The sequence below is a fragment of the Sarcophilus harrisii genome, chromosome 1 (assembly GCF_902635505.1).
Source record: "Sarcophilus harrisii chromosome 1, mSarHar1.11, whole genome shotgun sequence".
NCBI classification, from domain to species: Eukaryota; Metazoa; Chordata; class Mammalia; order Dasyuromorphia; family Dasyuridae; genus Sarcophilus; species Sarcophilus harrisii.
In genome coordinates this window covers 35,259,106-35,277,929 of record NC_045426.1, presented here as the reverse complement: position 1 = coordinate 35,277,929, position 18,824 = coordinate 35,259,106, and the positions used below count along the sequence as shown (strand labels likewise).

At 36.9% G+C, this 18,824-nt stretch overlaps 1 protein-coding gene across 1 annotated transcript in view; it reads left to right on the top strand.

Moving 5' to 3' along the window:
* SHQ1 (SHQ1, H/ACA ribonucleoprotein assembly factor) overlaps nucleotides 1-18,824 on the top strand; it is a 112,603-nt gene that overhangs the window by 16,568 nt on the left and 77,211 nt on the right. The window contains exon 6 of the mRNA XM_012543576.3: nucleotides 2,276-2,406. Within this exon, the coding sequence (XP_012399030.2) occupies nucleotides 2,276-2,406 (131 nt within the window). The remainder of the gene's footprint in view (nucleotides 1-2,275; nucleotides 2,407-18,824) is intronic.

The window sequence follows — 18,824 nt, the reverse complement described above, 5'->3', positions numbered from 1 at the left end:
ATGTTTAGTTTATTATGTCTCCAAGGCAAGAAAGTGAACAAATACATTTTGGAATCATAAAATTTGACTAAGAGATTTGAACTTAATTGATTGGATTTTTAACTGAATTTTATTGGGTGAAATTTTGTCAGAAAGTATGTTCTCAGTGTGGTAGGTACACTTACAGTATGATGATCATTTCTCCCCCCCCCCCCCCCCCCCCCAGATTATGAAGAATTTTATTTTATTTTATTTCTTTTCTTTTTTTTATTATAATAACTTTTTATTGACAGAACCCATGCCAGGGTAATTTTTTTACAACATTATCCCTTACACTCACTTCTGTTTGATGGTCATTTTTTAGTCAAAATATAAATTGAGTTTGGTCTTAATCTAAAATTTTCCTGGTAGTGAGTATTGTCAGATATATACCGTAATTTTATTTTATGTAAAATGCCAGTAGGACTTTTTGGTAATAGTGGTTTTAGTATTTTCCATTACATTCTCTTCTCTTGAAAGCATTTTTTTGGTAGAAGTTGTAGTTTCCCCTGTTATAATTTTAAATACTGATGTTGCATTTCTAAAGTCATCTGGAATGTCATTGATAGATGCATTTGAACAGTTGTAAAAGTAATTTCAAAGAAAGTCAAAAGACACTGCAAGTACTACATGTAATCAGCCTACCAAGTTATTGCAATCTTGATCTGGTGAGTCAGTATTCATACTAATATTAATAAGTAATTTAGATCATGTTTTAAGATTTGTAAAGTACCTTACATATATTAGCTCATTTTATTTGAAAGTCTTTACAACAGCTCTTTGTGATGAGTGCCATTATTAGCCACATTTTATGATGGAGTAAACCGAGTGGTCGCTTGCCATGGAGCACCGAACTAGGAAGTATCAGGGCGAGGTTCAGACTCAGGTCTTCCTGACTGAGTCTGGGCCTCTTTAAGTCAAGTCCCACTTTTGAAAGACTGTAGGACTTCATTCACATGCCTGGAGTTTTCCTTCTGACCTTTCTTTTCCCTGTCCCCTCCATTTTTACAGTGACTTACTTAGCCACCTTCTCTACTTAGTCACTTTCAGTTTAGACTAGGAGAGCTCAGAACCAGGACATTGGGGCAGGCTTTAAGCTTCTGTAGTCATTCTCTAGGGGCCATTTTATCTCTCCAGCATAAAGAGTTTTCTGCTTTCTTTGAAGTGATAAGCAAGACTTTTAAGTGGAATGATTAATGAGAATGCCAAAGAAGTTCCCTTGCAGGTAGTGTTCTGTTCTCTAGTTTTTCCTAATGCCAGGAGTAACAACGGGGTGTGCAAGCATGAGAACTTTCTTTCTGGGGGCAGACGGAAGCAGGAACAATTAGGAAGAACCACACAATGTAAGAACCCGCCCAGTGGGGGAGAGGTGAATCTCACTTTCCCTTCCTCTCTTTTGTCTGCCACACGTCAGTAACTACAGTAACCAAAATTAGCGAATTTGCCAAGTTCCTCTTGGGTGCTTCTCCTTCATTGTATTAAGAATTGTTTTGGAGTACTTTGGAAAAAAGGGGAAAGACTGCAGTAAATAGTGGGAGGCTGGCTGTGTGGATTCTGATTGAAACTTTGTGTTGATTTATTTTTTTCTGTTTGATTGAAAAACCTTCCTGCTTATAATAGTCTTCCCAAAACCTGATGTGTGGAATGATTAGACATTTGTATGCTGCCAGATGTAGGACTTCCTCCTGTTAAAAGTCTCCACTGTGAAAGGCTGGTGAGAGGAGGGCTGTGTGTTGTGTGCTTTTACTGTTTGAAGACATTTCTGATGTCTGCTTTTCTTTAATTACATGATAATTAGCAACCAAGGAAAAGTTAAATGTAATTAGAAATTGCTGCAAGTATGGATTGAACACATCTCCCTTTCTTCTAGAATTATTGTTCAGTCCCTTTCACTTGTGACTCCATTTTTTCTTGGTAAAGATACTGGAATAATTTGCTGATTGCTTTCTAGCTCATTTTATAGGTGGGGAAACTGAGGCAAACAGATGACTTGCCCAGAGTCACACCTCTGGTAAGCATCTGGGACTAGATGGGACTTTAGGCCTGACATTCCAAGCACTACCTGACGTCTTTATTTTTTGTTTTTTTCCTATGGCAATTGGGGTTAAGTGACTTGCCCAGGGTCACACAGCTAGGATATGTTATGTCCTGTTTCTAGGATATGCATATTCCATTTAATGTGATTTATTGAAAGAAAGATTAAAAATATATCAGATGTGACAATTCATTATAACAAGTGCATCCCCTGTTTTTCCAGAGCGGACTATTTTGAAGATGAAGCTATTCAAAAAATTTTGAAGTATAAGCCCTGGTGGACTGTAGCATTTGCAAAAATGATGGCCTCTCCGGAAAAGAATCAGGAGCAGAGTAATCCAGAAGAATTTCAGGGTAAACTCACACTTTCATTCAGTTTGTTTTGTTTTGGTCTCATTAGATGTCAAGTTTTATGGTCTTTATCCCCATCTACTAGCCTTTTGACTAAATACACAGCTGTGACTGCCTATAGTGCGGAGATAAGGTTTCGATTTCTTCTTCTAAAGTCCTTTTCCAATCTTTCCATGGCATTGAAAGAATTCTGATTTTCCAAGGCTGTGCCGAAAGGGTTCGTACTACAGGAGGCCCTTCAAAGTTGCAAAGGCTTCAAGTACCAGTCTCACAATAGGCAGAGCCACTGTTGTCCTAGCACAGGCCAAACTAAATTTGAAGAAGCTTTTATCACCAGAAATTTGGCAACCCGATGATGAATGTTTTTGTCTACAATGACTCGTCATTTGTGGAGGGAGTAGTTTGCACTAAAATGGCTAATTTTCATAAAAGATTTTTTCTGTATACCTAATTTACTCATCTTGTTTCCCATGATGGTTATTCTAAATCATCTGTCCATCAGTTCCCTGCAGCATCTTCATCCCCTTCTTTCACACAGCAGAGGGGTCCTTCTTTGCCTCTTACTTTAGAAATAGATGCCATCTTCTGTAATCTTCCTCTCTTCTTCTCAGCATCCTCCAGTTTTTCTCTCTTTTTCTGCTCTGGTCTCTGAATAGCAGGAGTCCTTTCTTGTCTAGAACAACAATTCTGCTTGTGATGTTTGTCCCTTCCCTTCCCACCACCCAGGTGAGCTTGTCTCATTCCTACCCATCTTCAATCTTTCTTTTTTCCATTGGCTGCCTACCAATGACTGGACCTCTACAGTCCTGTCTTGACCAATGCTCACTGAATACAGCCCTTTCCTTAAGCATTGATCTTGTATCTTTCCTAAGGCAAACCCTTAGAGAAAGCCATTTACAAATCACTTTTCCTGTCCTTCCACCCTGATATATGATCACACTGCTCACCTGAAACACTTATCCATGATTGCCAGTGTTCATTTGTTAAAATAAATTTTTAGTTATGTCTTTTGTTTTTTACATTGTTAAGATTCTTCTTCATTTCTTTGCCTTTTCCTTATTATTTGTGACTTGAAGTATTCTTTCATATAATTGTTAATAATCTGCTGGTTTTGTTTTTGAAAAGTGTTCGTTCCAATTTGAAAATTGAAAATTTTGAAAATTTGACTACTTATCTACTAGGGAATGAATTCCTTTTGATTATATATATAATTTTTTAAACAAAATTTTTCTCTTAAATTGCTTGTTTTGATACTGTTGACTAACCCTGCTCCTGGGCAACCTCTCTTCTTTTAATTTCCAGGCCATTGCATTCTCTTGGTTCCCATCTTAAGTGTTTAATATCTGTTCTGTAATTTGTTTTGGGATCATCTCTCCTTCCCACTAAGTATGAGTGTGTTCCTTAAAACTCTGCCTTTAGCCTTCTTCTAAGGCCAGACATTCTCATCAGCTGCTGTGAGAGCTTCAGCTCTACATCCAGCCCTAATCTTGCTTCTGAATTACAGGCTCTTATTTTCAACTGTCTTCTGCTTGTTTTCACTTGGAACTTTGCCTCGCAACTATCTCAAATTCAACATATTTAAAATAGAGTTAATTGTTTTTCCTTTTCCCAAATCCACTTCCTATTTTTGGTGAATGCACTACCACGAACCCAAACATTAAGATTCACAACTCTGGATTCATCCACAGTTCTTTCCTTTCTCTCACTCTCTCCACCATCAGTCATTGTTAAATGTCATTTGTTGTGTTTATACATCTCTTATGCTCTCCCTTTCCTTCCACTCATAAAGCTGCCAGCCTAATAGAGGCCATTACATTTCTCACCTGGATTCTTGTACTAACTCCCTGCAACCATTCTCCTACTTCAGTCCAGCCTCCAGCAGATACTAAATTCATTTTTCAAGATGCAGGTTGGCCAGTTTAATTGGCCAGTTTAACTTCCTTGTTTAAAATTCTTTAGTGGTTCATTATTGCCCCAGGATAAAATATGGACTTGTTAGCCTTACATTAAAAGTTTCTTACAGACTAACACCTGCCTTTCCAGATTTATTTGATATTACATCCTTTCTCTCTCTGTGTGGGTCTCCTAGCTTTTCCAAAGGGCTCTTATCATTGCCCTTTTCCTGGAATGCATGAGGTCCTCACTGCCACTTCTTAGGAACCTTTGCTTCCTTCAAGGTTCAGCCTATTTATGACAGAAAGATTTTACAGGTTAGTCCAGTATTTTTTCCTCCTTAAGAAATAAAATAATCTTTGTGTTTTTGTCTTTTTTTTTTAACTCTGAAGAAGATATTCTTGTATACAGTGTAGATATGATATTAAGTCATTTTTAAATTAAATTTTTTAAATGAAAAATCAATTTTTGTCTCCTACTCTCTTTTCTTTAACCCCCCTTTTTATAATAGTTATGTATAGTTAAGCAGAATTATCCATGTTCACAAAAAATAGGTTTAATTCTTCAACCTGAGTAGTAGCGTTTCTTTGTCAGGAGATGAGTTTCCAGTTCTGTGCTAATACAAAAAAGAGCTGCTATATATTTTTGTACAAGTGAGATCTTTTTCTTTGATCTCTTTGGGGCCTAGTGGTGATAGTGGATTAATCCAGTTGTTAGTGTTCTTTCTCTCTCTCTTTCTCCCCCAAATTATGCTGTATTTGCCTATCTGTATACATGTTGTATCAGTCCATAACCTTGTGGTCAAAGACTGTTTGATTTTTGTCTTCATGTCCCCAGGGCCTAGCAGAGTGTCATGCACATAGTAAACATTTAATAAATGTTTGATATATTGAATTGGGTGAAGGAAACTTTTTTTTTTTGGCTGAGGCAATTGAGGTTAAGTGATTTGCCCAGGGTAACATAGGTAGGAAGGTAGTATTAAGTATCTGAGGCTAGATTTGAATTCAGGTCCTCCTGACTTCAGGGCTGGTGCTTTATCCACGATGCCAACTAGCTGCCCCAACTTCATTTATTTTGTCTTTGCAAATACTTTTTTTTTTTTTTTTTTGACATTTTTTGTTTTACTTTTTAAGATTCACTTGTGTTAGTACATTCAAAGAAATTAGTGTCTTCATATGTTAAAGTTAATGATTTTTTGGAGGCTTCGAGTTGAAGACATTGAAATACAGAAAGGTTAGAAAAATAGCCTGTCTTCTCTGCCTCTGTTTGTTAAATGAATTGGCATGTTTCCTTAAAATCTGTCTGAGGTGATTTTATGAGGCAGCACACATATTTTATTGCTGCATCTGCAGATTATAAACACCAGGTGGACCACCTGTCCCGCTTAGTATCAGAAACATCTAATAGCTATAAGGTACCAGTAGTTCCTATATCATTATTTAACAACTGAATGCAATCTGTAAAGTGTCTTTCTTCCTTCTCCTCCCAAACTAATCTTTTTATAATATTCCTTGGAATATTAAGATTGTGTTCGTTTTGGAAGTGTAACCTGTAAGTAGTTTGAATTACTAGCCCAAGTAGAAATACTGTTCTCTCAGTTTGCAGGGTATTAATACCCCCCTCCTCATTGCCTTCAGTATTTAAGTATGTGATGAGGTTCTGAGGCTACAGAGGAGGAGAAAAGACCATCTGGTTTTGTGCTAGTTTGTGACATTGTGGAAAATTTATTATGGCTTAGAAAACTTAAGAGTTGGGTCCATATAATAATCAAAGCTCATTTATGGCGACTACTTGATAAAAAGTCATACATTTATTTCATCATTGTTCAGAGTCTGCATTTGACTTGATTTGGAAAATTATATTTTTCAGCAGTTGGACAACTTTCATATAGATTTGATAGACAAAATAAACTAGTTGTATAATTTAAAGGCTTAATGCTCTGTATAGCTGCTTAGCTATTTAGATGTACTAGAAATATTTTGAATATTAACTGGTAAATATCGATTCTTAATTTTAAAAATGGAATGCAGAAAAATTGCAATCTCCTATTTGTAATTTCCTTTCATAAGTTTGAACTCTAGTTACCAAAATTCACAATAGGCTGTTTTCTGTTATTTAAATTATTAGATTTTTCTCTGATAGGATGTTGGAATGATAATATTTATGCACAGTATAACTAAGTAACTGAATTCACTCCTGATCTTTAGTCTCTTGCATATCATTGTATGAACCATAGCTTGCTGATATTCTGTATCTAATTTAGTGTCAATATTAGCAGTAAAAAAGTAGGGTTTTTTAAAAACATAAATTAAAAAAATTTTGAGATCTCAATATTTTCCCTCCTTTACTTCCTCCCCCATCCATTGAATATTTATGCGATATGATTGATAGATACTATATATGTGAAGTCATGCCGAACATTTCAGTATTAAATATGTTGCAAAATATTAAAGCAAGAAAAGGAAAGTAAAAAACAATCTGCTTTAGGCTGTATTCAGGATTTGTAATTTCTCTGGAGGTGGATAGCTGGAGGTGAGTTCTTTGCAACTGTGTTTTGGATTGTTGTATTGATCAGAATAGCTAAGTATTTTTAAAACTGATCATTTTACAATATTGTTGTTACTAGATACAGTGTTTTCTGGTTTTGCATATTTTGCATCAGTTCTTACAAGTCTTGCAATTTTTCTGAAACCATCTCCCTCATCATTGCTTATACCACAGTTTGTTCAGCCATTCCCCAATTGATGGGCATCTCTTCCATTTCCAATTCTTTGTTAATTTAAGAACTGCTATAAATATTTTTGTGTATATGGGTCCTTTTCCTTTTCTTTGATTTTTTTTGAGGGGTATGTGGTGATATTTCTGGGACAATAGGTGTACACAGTTTTATAGCTTTTTGTGCATAGTTCCATATTGTTCTGTAGAATACTTGTATCACTTCAAAACCCCACCAATAGTTCATTAGAGTCTCAGTTTTTTCACATTTCCTTCAGGATTTGTCATTTTAAAAGGTTATTTGAAAGCAAGAATATATGAAGCAAGTTGGAAGGTCTTGAGATACATTGTATGAAAGTGCAGTGTTACTGTTTCTCTGAAGGGTTCAGTAGTATCTGTCAGTAAGAAATGCATGTATACATGTTCATTTTATGCAGAGACTTTGTATAGAATTAAGTAATAGAATTTTTCATAAATACTTTTTGAGACAAATAATTGAGGCATAGAAGGTATTACGGCTTTTAAAAAATATTGTGTGATAGAAACTGATAGTTCTGTGATCTCATTCATTTGGAAATTCCTTCCAGTGATATAGTTTGTGACCTATTTATCCCTGTCTAACCTGTTATAATCTCTGCTTTCTTCTGACATTTGGAAGTTACTTGTAGAGCACTCCAGTTGTCCACCTGTTATTATTCCTCACTCTTACTATGAGACCGGCTCATCTTCTCATTAACTGGAATAAAATGTGGGTTAAAAGAAACGGGTTTCCAATGAAAAGGTAATTCTCAAGTCGAGGTGTTTGAAATTTGCCTAAGGAAGGACAGGATTATGGGAAATGTCACATCCCTGCCTCTTAGAGATTGTTAGGAATTACTTCTTTTTCTCCTTTTCCTCCCTGGAAGTCATCTTAACAACATTTTATCTTACTCATCCTTTGGAGCAGAAGGATGTGGCTTCTCCGTCTCTTCCTTTCCTCTCCTCCTTCCCAAATAAGTCAATGCAAGTTTTAGAAACACAAGTGACTTTTAAATTCTTATTGTTCCATCAAAAAGATCTTAACCTGAATAAGCACAATTGAGTTATAGTTATCTAATATTCTTTGCCTCTTTCTTTATGGGGCTGTTATTCTAATTTCATAGCCATATGTGATACTGTGACTATTAATAAAGTAATTATCTTTGAAATTATCTATATTTCTTCCCCCCAAGGACTTGTAAATGGATATGTCAGATGTTTTGTTGATGATCTGATTTTTTCAAAATGGCTTTGCTTCATTTCTTATATCTTTGAGTGGTTAATTTTAGTCTGAGTCTTGGCTTATTATTGTTGTTTGTTTTGATGGCACATAAAGTTTACGTTTCTAATCTGTGTACTTCTCATCAAGAATGTCCTATTTAGTTCCTATGAATTTAGTGTTTCTAAGAAGGAATCATCAGTCAGTTCTGAAAGAAAACTTATAGAATAACACTGTAATACTTTTTCAATTATGATGATATAATGATATATGATGATATGATGATAAAATGATAAAGAGGCGACCTCTTGGGAAATATTGCCTGAAAAAGTTCTTATTCCTGGGACAGCTAGGTGGTGCAGTGGATAGAGTATCCACCCTGAAGTCAGGAGAACCTGAGTTCAAATCTGGTCTCAGGCACCTAATACTTCCTAGCTGTGGGACCCTGGGCAAGTCACTTAACCTCAATTGCCTCTGCAAACAACAACAACAAAAAAAGTTCTTGTTCTTATTCCTAAGGCTTCCTGGCCTTCCCGAGTGCAGAGTTGAACTCATTCGTCATGTTGGGAGAGAAGTTTAGAAGGGAGAAGAATGTATCCAAAGTAGGTGTGAGGGCTTGAAGCAGTAATTAGGGAGGGAGGGATTGCAGGCCATGGTGAGAACAAACAGGAGAGAAAAGCATAGGCAGAGATGAGAAAAATAAAAAAATATTTTCATGGGAAAAAGGAAATTCAAAGTTGAACTTGGAAACCGAACACTTGGACTTATTGGCAAGATGAAGATGTGAGCAGATATGTATTAGCAAAGGTGGAGTGGATGAACAGGTCATGGGAAATAAGGACAGCAAGGGACTGAGAAATCAGGGAACGTGAATATGAGCCAACGTAAATAAGTGCCATTGCCCTGTGATGAGACAGGATCTAGAGGAAGTCTGTGAATCCGATGATGAACTCATTGAGAAATCAGATTAGAAATCTTCTGTGGGGAAGGGAGATTAGTTACTAGAATGTGGATTGTATGAACCTCAGAGGAGCGGAGCCCGGGTTGTAGGAGAAGAGAGAAGAGAGAGAAAAGGGGAGTGTTCTGAGCCCCTATCAGAGCAAGTGACAATGCTCTGGTCCTGGAAAGAACCACAGACCCAATGTTATCCACATGGAACTGGGATCCCGACGAGGACCCAGAAAAGAGACAGTTTCCTGCAGGTGCTTGGGCTCTGCCCTCTGGGCCTAGGGAATGACGGGACCCCCAGAGGGAAAGGCCTGCAGGAAAGGAAGCTAGCCTCTCCCTTTGCTGCTGTAGCCAAGGACCATGAGACAGTAATAAATGCTTAAACAACGCTTCCTTTAAATGAAGGAATTAGTTGTGCCTTCCTTCTGAGGCTGGTCTCCCCCATTTCACACTGCCTTTCTCAACATGTAGAAGAAGATGGACAATATAAACATGGTGATGGGTGGGGGAGAGACTTGGGGGGGCGGGTGTCCAAAAAAGCTTCCTCAAGGAGAGGCTTCTCAAGCCGAGCTTGGGAGAACACCAGGAAGTGTATGAGGCAGAGCGGAGAGAGGAGGAACAGGGCTCTAGGCCTCAAGGATGCTGGAGAAGAGACCTGATGAGAACTCCTGGGAGAGGAACGGCCCCGGGGAGGGGGGGGTGGCAGAGAGGTGGTGCCGTGGGAGATGGGGGTCCTCCCTGAGGGTTTCAGGTGGTGGGGATTCCTCACTACCCAGGTCCATAACCAGAAGCGTTGCTTAGGCTCTCCCATACAGCTGGCTGTCCCTGGTCCCGTTTAGGCCAGGGGCTTTGCTGGGAGACTTGGAAACTCGGTCCCTGGTTGGCCTCGATGAAGCATCAGCATGGGGCTTTGTGAAGGACAGAATGGGGAAAGGGAGCAAGCAGCTCTCCAGCCTCTGCCAGGTACCAGGTGCTGTGCTGGGCATTGGCCGGTCTTACCTTTGATCCTTCCAGCACCTGTCAGGCAGATGGAGGTGGCTCAGCCAGGGGCACGCAGCTCCTAAGTGTCCCAGTTTGAACTTGGGCCCACACTGTATTCAGTGTGCCTCTTTGCTCCTTTAAATATAAGATAGGGGCCAAGTGCTGAGGGAAGCTCCAGAGACAGCAGTTCCTCCTGTCAGTATCAGTGGGACTTTGGGTGATAAGGACGGTCCGGCAGCAAGGAGCGATGCTCACTTCCTTTTGTGAATTCAGAGGGAACAGCCCAGCTATGGGCTCCTTCTCCCTTGTTCTGGGGCTCAATTTTAGAAGGATAATTAACAAGAAACATAAAAGATGGGGCACAATAGCTTTGTAAATCAACAAAGTCATAGAGATGTGGCGAGTATTACCTAGGTGTGAGAAAGAAAAGAGTCTTCCTCAGTCTGCATTCTAAATGTGTCACTTCTCTATCTGGAGGGGGCGTCATGTTTCATCTGGACTTCTTTGGAGCGGTAGTTGGTCAGAGGGCCTTAGTCTTCCAGGGTTCATTGTCCTTACCTGTCCTGTTGTAGAAGTTATTCTCCTGCTTCTGTGCATTTCACTTTATATCGCTTCACAGAAGTCTTTCCAAGTTTTTCTGAAATAATCCCTTCTTCATTTTTTATGGTATAGTAGGATTCCATTATATTCCTAACTATGACTTTTTTGGCCTGTCTCCACTTGAAGAGCATTCCTTTAGTTTCCAATTCTACCATTAAAAAAACCTGCTCTAAATATTTTTATTCATATGTGTCCTTTTTCTCTTTGATCCCTTTGCAGTATGCGTTTAGTAGTGGCATTGATAGTCAGAGATTATATACTATTTAATGGTCTTTTTTGGGCGTAGTTCCAAATTGCTTTATAGAATGGTTGGATGAGATCACAAGCCAATGGCAGTGAATTAAAGTACTCGTTTCCCCACAGCCATTCTAGTAATTGTCATTTTCCCTTTTTCATCTTCTTAGCCAATAAGACAGGTGTGAAGAGAGCAGTACCTCAAGAGTTTTTTTTTTTTTTTTTTAACTAGTGTAAAGTATTAGTTTCAAATTTAAATAGAAATATATCTTTATGGACCACATGTTGACAAATACGAATCAACTTTATGTTTTTTGCATTTTTTATTTATTTTGTTAAACATTTCTCATTTCATTTCAGTCTGGGTCAGTGACCTGCATGTATGCCCACAAGTTTAATACCTGATTTAGAGCATTTTAAAATATGGATATTGATAGTTTTGATAGGTTAATAGCTTTGATTTTCCTCTGGAAAAATGCCTGTTCATATCCTTTGACCATCTATTAAATGGGAAATGACTCTTGTTCCCAGTTTATCTTAGAACTAAAATCTTACTGTATATATTTTCCCCCGTTTCCTGCTTATTTTCTAATTTTATGTGTATTTGTTTTTGTTTATGCAAAAAACTTTATTTTATGCACTCAAAATTGTCTATTTTACACCCTATGAGCTGCTGTCTCTTGTTTAGTCATGAATTCTTCCTTTCCAGGAATCTGATTTTTTTCTTCCATGGTTCTTTAATTGCTTTTGATGTATGTTACTCTCTATATTTAAATCATGTACCTATTTCTAACTTATTTTGGTATACAGTGGGAGATAGGAATACATATAATTTTTTAGATTGCTTTCTAGTTTTCCCAGCAATGTTTGTTGAATTGTAAGTTCTTGCCCTGATAGCTGTGATCTTTGAGTGTATCAAACTGAAGTTATTGTGGTAATTTGCTTGTATATATTGTGTATTTGGTCTTTTCCATTGACCAACCACTCTATTTCTTATCCAGTACAAGATTGTTTTGAAAATAACTACTTTGCCTGATAAATATAGAAATATCTTAGAGAGTTGCACATTTTTAACCTATTTTGGATTATTTGCCATCCAGAAGAGGAGGGATAAGGAAGTGGGAAAAAAATTTGGAACACAAGGTTTTTCAAAGATGAATGCTGAAAGCTATTTTTGCATGTATTTTGAAAAATAAAAAGCTATTATAAAAAATTAACATTTTTAATAGCAAAAAAAAAAAGATGAGGAAACAAAAAAAGAAAATGACTGCTTTAGAATATTGTTTGAGATCAGGTACTGCTAGGTTCCTTTCTATCCCAATTTTTTTTTTCATTGATGCTCTTGATATTCTTGACCTTTTTTTCCTTCAGATGAAATTTACTTCTTTTAGTTCTGTAAAGTAATCCATTGATTGTTTGATTGATATAATATTGAATAAGTAAATGAATTTAGATAGTATTGCCACTTTTATTATATTGATCTAGGCCACCCATGAGCAATTAATATTTCTCCAATTATTTAGATCTGTCTTTATTTGTGTAAAGAGTTTTTTGAAATGGTATTCATGAAGTTCCTGTATATGTCTTGGCAGAGAGAGACTCTCAACTATTTTATACTATCTGTAGTTATTTTAAATGGAATTTCTCTTTGTATAATATCTCTTCCTGCTCAGAATAAAGAGAAATGCAGATGAATTGTGTGGATTTATTTTATATCCTACAACTTTGTAAAAGTTGTTAATTGTATTGTTTTTTAGCTAACCCATTAAAGTTCTCCAATAAACCATCATATATACTAAAAGTGATAGTTTTGTTTCCTTTAATTTCTTTTTCTTGTCATCACTATTGCTAACATTTCTAAGTACAAGATTAAATAGTAATGGTGATAGTGGACATTGGTGTTTCACTTTTGTTTTTAAAGGCTTCTAACTTGTTCCCATTGAAGATAATGCTGTCTCTTTTAAATATTACTTATCATTTTAAGAAAAACTCCATTTATCCCCCATGCTTTTCAGGGTTTTTTTTGTTTTTTTTTTGTTTTTGTTTTTTGTTGTTGTTGTTGTTGTTTTAAACAGGAATAGGTATTGTATTTTGTCAAAAGCTTTTGTCTATATCTTTTTAAGTAATCCTATTTTTATTGTTTATGTTTTTAGTATGATCAATTATACTTAGAGTTTTCCAGACATTGAACCTACCCTTCATTTCTGATATAAATCCATCCTCATTAATATAATGGCTGATCTTTGTGACATACTGCTATAATCTCCTTGCTATAATTTTACTTAAATTTTTTACATCAGTGTTCATTAGGGAAATTGGTCTGTAATTTTTATCTTTCAACTCTGCCTGGTTACGGTATCAAGAGCATATTTGTGTCATAGAAGGAATTTGATAGTACCAATTATTTTTTCAAAAAAGTTTTTATAAAATTCACTTGTAAATCCATCTGATTTGGGGGCCCTTTTGGAGTTGTTTAATTTTTCTTTCTTAGAAAGGATTATTCTGGGCAGTTACAACTTTGTAAATATTCATCTATTTCTTTTACATTATTAGTTTTATTGGCATATATTGAGCAAAATAGCAAATAATTGTTTTTATTTCTTCATTGGTTATGAATTCACCTTTTTCATTTTTGATGCTAATTATTTTTTAAAATTCAAATTAGCTAAAGATTTATCTTATTTTAAAAATTCCTAGTTATATTTTTTTGTTCAGTGATCTTCTTGTACCTCTCTGGCTATGTATGTGTATTCTTCCCTCCTTTAAACAGTTCAGATGAGAATGAGATTCAAGTGCTTCTTGCTCTTTCCACTATTTTTTGAGTTATGAACTCTTCCGTATGTATCTCACTTGTGTGAGACTCTCTCCCCCTTTTTCATCTCCCTTCCCTGCTCTGCCATTGCATTCTTTTATTCCACTCTTCATTCTTCTTTGGAAATCATAAGAATTACATTTGAACACTGATTAATTAGACTCTCCAAAATGCCAATGATTATAAAATTCTGAGGGCTTCATGTGTATCATCTTTCTACACAAGAATGTAAACAGTTTAAGCATCTTTTAGTTCTTTATGATTTTTCATTCAGGTTTACTTTTGTAATACTTCTCTTGAATCCTGTGTTTAAATGTTACGTTTTCTAAGTGAAAATTCCCAGGAATATTATACCCCAAATCCAGAGTTCCTAGGGTAAGGAAAAAAAATTTTGCATCCAGGAAGAAATAATCCACATACCTCAGAATCCTAGGGAGGATCATACAAGATTTGGCAACCACCACAACAGAAGAATGGAGAGTTTACAATGTGATATTCTAAAAAGGTTAACCTTATAACCAGGAATAACTTTCTCATCAAAACTCAGTATAATCCTAGCAGAGGGGGAAAAAAAGATCTTTAATGAAATAAAGGACTTTCAACTATTTTTGATGAAAAGAGCAGAGCTGAGTAGAAAATTTTACATTTAGTAAGGATTTCCCTAACTTGATGGCTTGCAAATTGATTGTATCCCTGTACATATTTTGAACGTAGTTTCTCATTATAACTAGCATTTATGGAAGTGTTTTCATCATAGATATTGAACGTAAAGTTTGTGAGGCATCATTTGTCTATTGAAATACATCTCTGTGTAAGTTACAAATACATTCTCAGGGAGTGGGGAGAGGAAGTATAGTATCTTTTTAAGATCTATAAAAACGAATGTGTTAAAAGTCTATATCATAAGCCAAGCCGGAAACCTTTAGAGTTTGCAGAAGATAATGTTATTTTGAAAAATCTGATAAGAGGAATAAATCTTTCTTTGAGAAAAGAGAATTATTTCATTTTGATTAGAAGACTATCATGAGTTTTTCTCTTCTGGATTTTGCTGAGCCATAGGAAAGAAAAATCTACTTTCTTTCCCTTGGGGAAAGAAACAGTGGGGAATGATTTGGGCAATTAAATGCTTTTTTACTGGTTAGGCAGTTGACCTTTTCTCATGAAAAGGTGAAAAAATGTCTCAAGTGCTGAGGCACTCTTACGTTTTTGTTTGTAGTTCCAAGCAACAATATCCAGACTTAGCAAAGATCCTGGCCCATAGCAGGTGCTTAATATATTTGGGTAGATGGATTGAATCATCTAGAAAAATCATCTACGAGGGTTCTTGATCCACAGAATCATGAGCCCTTATGGGTGTGTATCCCAACAAACTTTTAATGTAAAAAATGTGAATGTGATGTATTTCCTTTAGGCCTGGAAACAGTGAGGGTTTGACAGTTGAAGATTAGTGAAAAGGTACCTGATTGAATTCTTTGTACATATGTGTGTGTGCATGTGTGTGCATGTGCAGTACATTTGTGTGCACGTATGTGCATTATATAGCTGTGCACACACTGTGCTCATGAGTGCGCACATGAGCATATATGTGTGCATGCACTGAACAGTGCTTGTGCGTACATGTGTGCACGTGCATATCTGTGTATGCATGCAGATAAGTACATAAACTTTGTACAAAAGTTACATCATTTTATAGAAGTAACATTGTATATAATGATTGCTTTGTTAAGTAAATGGCATGGAGTCAGCAGTGCAGGGGAGTCGGGGATCTGCATCCAGCACTGCAACTTTTGTCCCTTGTCCTCCATGGGGTTTTTTTTTCCTCCTCTGTAAAATGAGGCTGTTAGAGCAGATGCTCTCTTTTATTCCATGATCCTGTGAGCTAAACTTAACATCTCATATGAAATGGATAATTAATGGAAAAGGACGTTTGATCCTACTTGTTGTTTCTTTATGTCTTTATGTCTTCTTTTTGGCGGGGGGGGCTATGTAACTAATCTGTCTGTTCTGTTTGGGTTTGTGGGGCTGTGTCTGAGGTGAAGTGTTTCACCTAAGGAAGAAGTAAACCTTGGGTGTGCCTTCTCTGCTAATCCAGATTGATCAGTCGGTCAGTTATCTGTAGCATTTTGAAAGCATATCCTACCATCTAACAATTTCTTTTTTGGAGTAGGTAGTCACATCCATAAAATTTGGAGTTCTATGGTGTTGGGGTTCTGACCTTTGATTAATTTAATTTACTTGCCCTTTCTGAATGAAGGCAGGTGAGCATGATTTGAGTGCTGCCTCTTTTCATAGCTGAGAAACTGAAACTTCCACAATGTTAATACAGGGAATAAGGTTGAATGTGACTTCCTCGATAGATTCCAAACACCTTGAAAAGAGCAATTGTTTTTTGTTCTGGCTCTGGGTCTCTAGGACCTAGCAAATACCTTACACAGTAGCAGCCGCAAATATTTGTTGCTAGACTGGATGAGTCACTGGAGGCTCTTGGTAGAGATGTAGGGTTTGTGTGGTGTTTTCCTAAGTCTTAGAAGTTTTAAATTGTATTCTTCATTCCGTGTGTAGTTAACAGTCATGAAGAGTTAAGGGACTGTAACCTTGGCTTTAGGACACATAGTCCAAACACATTCTTTTTTTGGGAGATGGCATTTTTTGTTATTGCCTAATTTGGTGAGCTTAAAAAAAATGCCAAGTGCATTTTTACTTTATTTTAGATCTGCACAATTCAGATAATAGTATTTTATGTTCTCTGAAATGAGTAATTTGTAAAGTGTTCAAGTGATTTAGCATAAACTGCCATGTCTCTAGAACAAAAATTAAAATAATATACTTTCTGTCTGATACATTGTAGGATTTTTTTAGTTAAGTTCTAAAAATTTTTTAGGTTACAAATCTTTTAAAATTATTTTCAGCATTCCTTCCTACAATTATCACTAGACTTCACTTCTTTTATAGAATTTCCTTTGCAGCTATAATATTAGTTGAGGCTCAATTGAGGTAGTGTATAATAAAACACTTTACAAATTTTAAGGCACCTTATAAATGTTATCTACTAATGACGTCAATGTTTTTTGCACTGAGTTTTAGTAGAGACCACATTTTAATATGTTTTTCCCTCCTTTATATAGCTGTAGCCTTCTTCCTTGAAGTTACTGTTTTAAGAAACTTCTTTATGAGGCACATTGTCTTTTAGTGTTGGTAGTTAATAAATGTTTATTGATTGACTGAGGAATAGATTCCATCAGCACCAGATATTCTGCCCTTGCTTCCTCTTTCCCAGTCCTCCTTCAGGGTCTTCTCTAACCCTGCTGCTTACTGCCACCACCTTCCCTGCCCATGTCAACATTCTTCCATCCTGGGACAAGAATCATGGGTTCCCAGTTTGTGTCACAGACTCTGTCCCAGGAGCAAGGTACATCAAGTGGTCAACCCCAGACAAGACCCAGTACCCACGGCCTTCTCCAGATCTCCTCCAGCTCCCCACATCTGGGACATGAGCTTCCCTGAGCATGGCTGCCGTTGCTGCCTCCTGACTGGCCTCCTGGCTCGCATGAGGTGCCTCACAGGATGGGTATCATTGCCATTACCTCAAACAGTCTCCTCACATCCTTCTCTCAGCAGACTGTGTTTACCTACTGGTCTTCTCCCTGGACTCGCTCTTCTTGGTTAGTTAGTGCACATTCCCCATTCCAGTAATTCTGAATCTCTGGCAACTGATGTGCAAGCTCCTTTCTCCATTCCCATACTTCTGTTCTTGCATCCAAGCCCTTCAGTACTCCATTCCAGATCTATTCCCTTTTTTCCTGGGCTTTCTGCAATGGCTGCTTCGAAATTTACAAGGTGATTTTCATCTTAAACTTCTTTCTTTCTCACTCCTTCCATTTTCTGGTAATCCCTGATACTTGTCTCTCTCCTTTAGCACTATCTTCCTTGCTACACTTTCTTGTGCTCATTTTGTTTTCACTCATGTCCCCTGGCAGGTCACAGTGGATGGGGTATGTTACTTATGCCCTATTGCTACCCTGGAGACTGTTCCCTATTGATCCCACAGTCTCTCTGCCTTCATATTGGGGGACTTCATTGTACACAATGATATTTTCTCAACTACTCTTAATCTTCCATTTTCTCAATCTTCTTAGTTCTCATGGCCATTACTCTGCTTTTCCTGCAAAGACAGATGGTCATGCCATTGACCTTGTCATCACACCATGCTCATGAACTCCAAAATTCCTTTTTTGATAATAATCTATTATCATTCTATCTCTCTTTGCCTTCTATTACATTCCCCCTTTCCTCCCTCTCCCCTCATGCACTTGTTAAGCTTTTTTGCCTTCTTTGTCTTGATCTCGTGGTAAACTAGTTTAATTCTATACCATCCTTGAGGCTTGAATTCTTATTCTATCACCAATGATACTTGCCAGATCCCAACTCTGCAGTATTCTCCCCATAGTCCTCCTCTAGTCTTATTTCTTTGTTTCTAAATTGAATTAAGAAAATCATGAAGCTGGTGATTGGGTCCACTATAAATGTTATCTTGGCTTAATTCCTCTTTAATTGATTCTCTGTTCAGTTTGTCACTGGGGCTGTTCCAAACCTTTTATCTTCTTAAACTTACTATGATACTACTTCTTCCTACATCCTTTCTGCTCAGAATCTGCTCTTACATACTTCATTGAAAAATTGAGGCCATTTACTAAGAACTCCCTCATCCTCATCTCAAGAAGTCAGACGTCTTCCTCTTCTGCCTTGCAGAAACCAATCAGTGTCTCTACTAGCATCCTTAATCTTAACCTTCTTGCTTTCTCCAGAAGATTAGAGCTGCTATCATCTACATTCTCTAATTCTGAATCTCTCCCTTAACAACTGCCTCCTTCCCTGATGCTTTTAAACATGCTCAAGTCTCCCCCATCCTTACAAATCTCTGACTTTTTCCCATTAGTTTTCATTCCCTTCTTAAATTCCTTGATAAAACCATTTACACCTGGTATCTCCATGTCTCCTTTT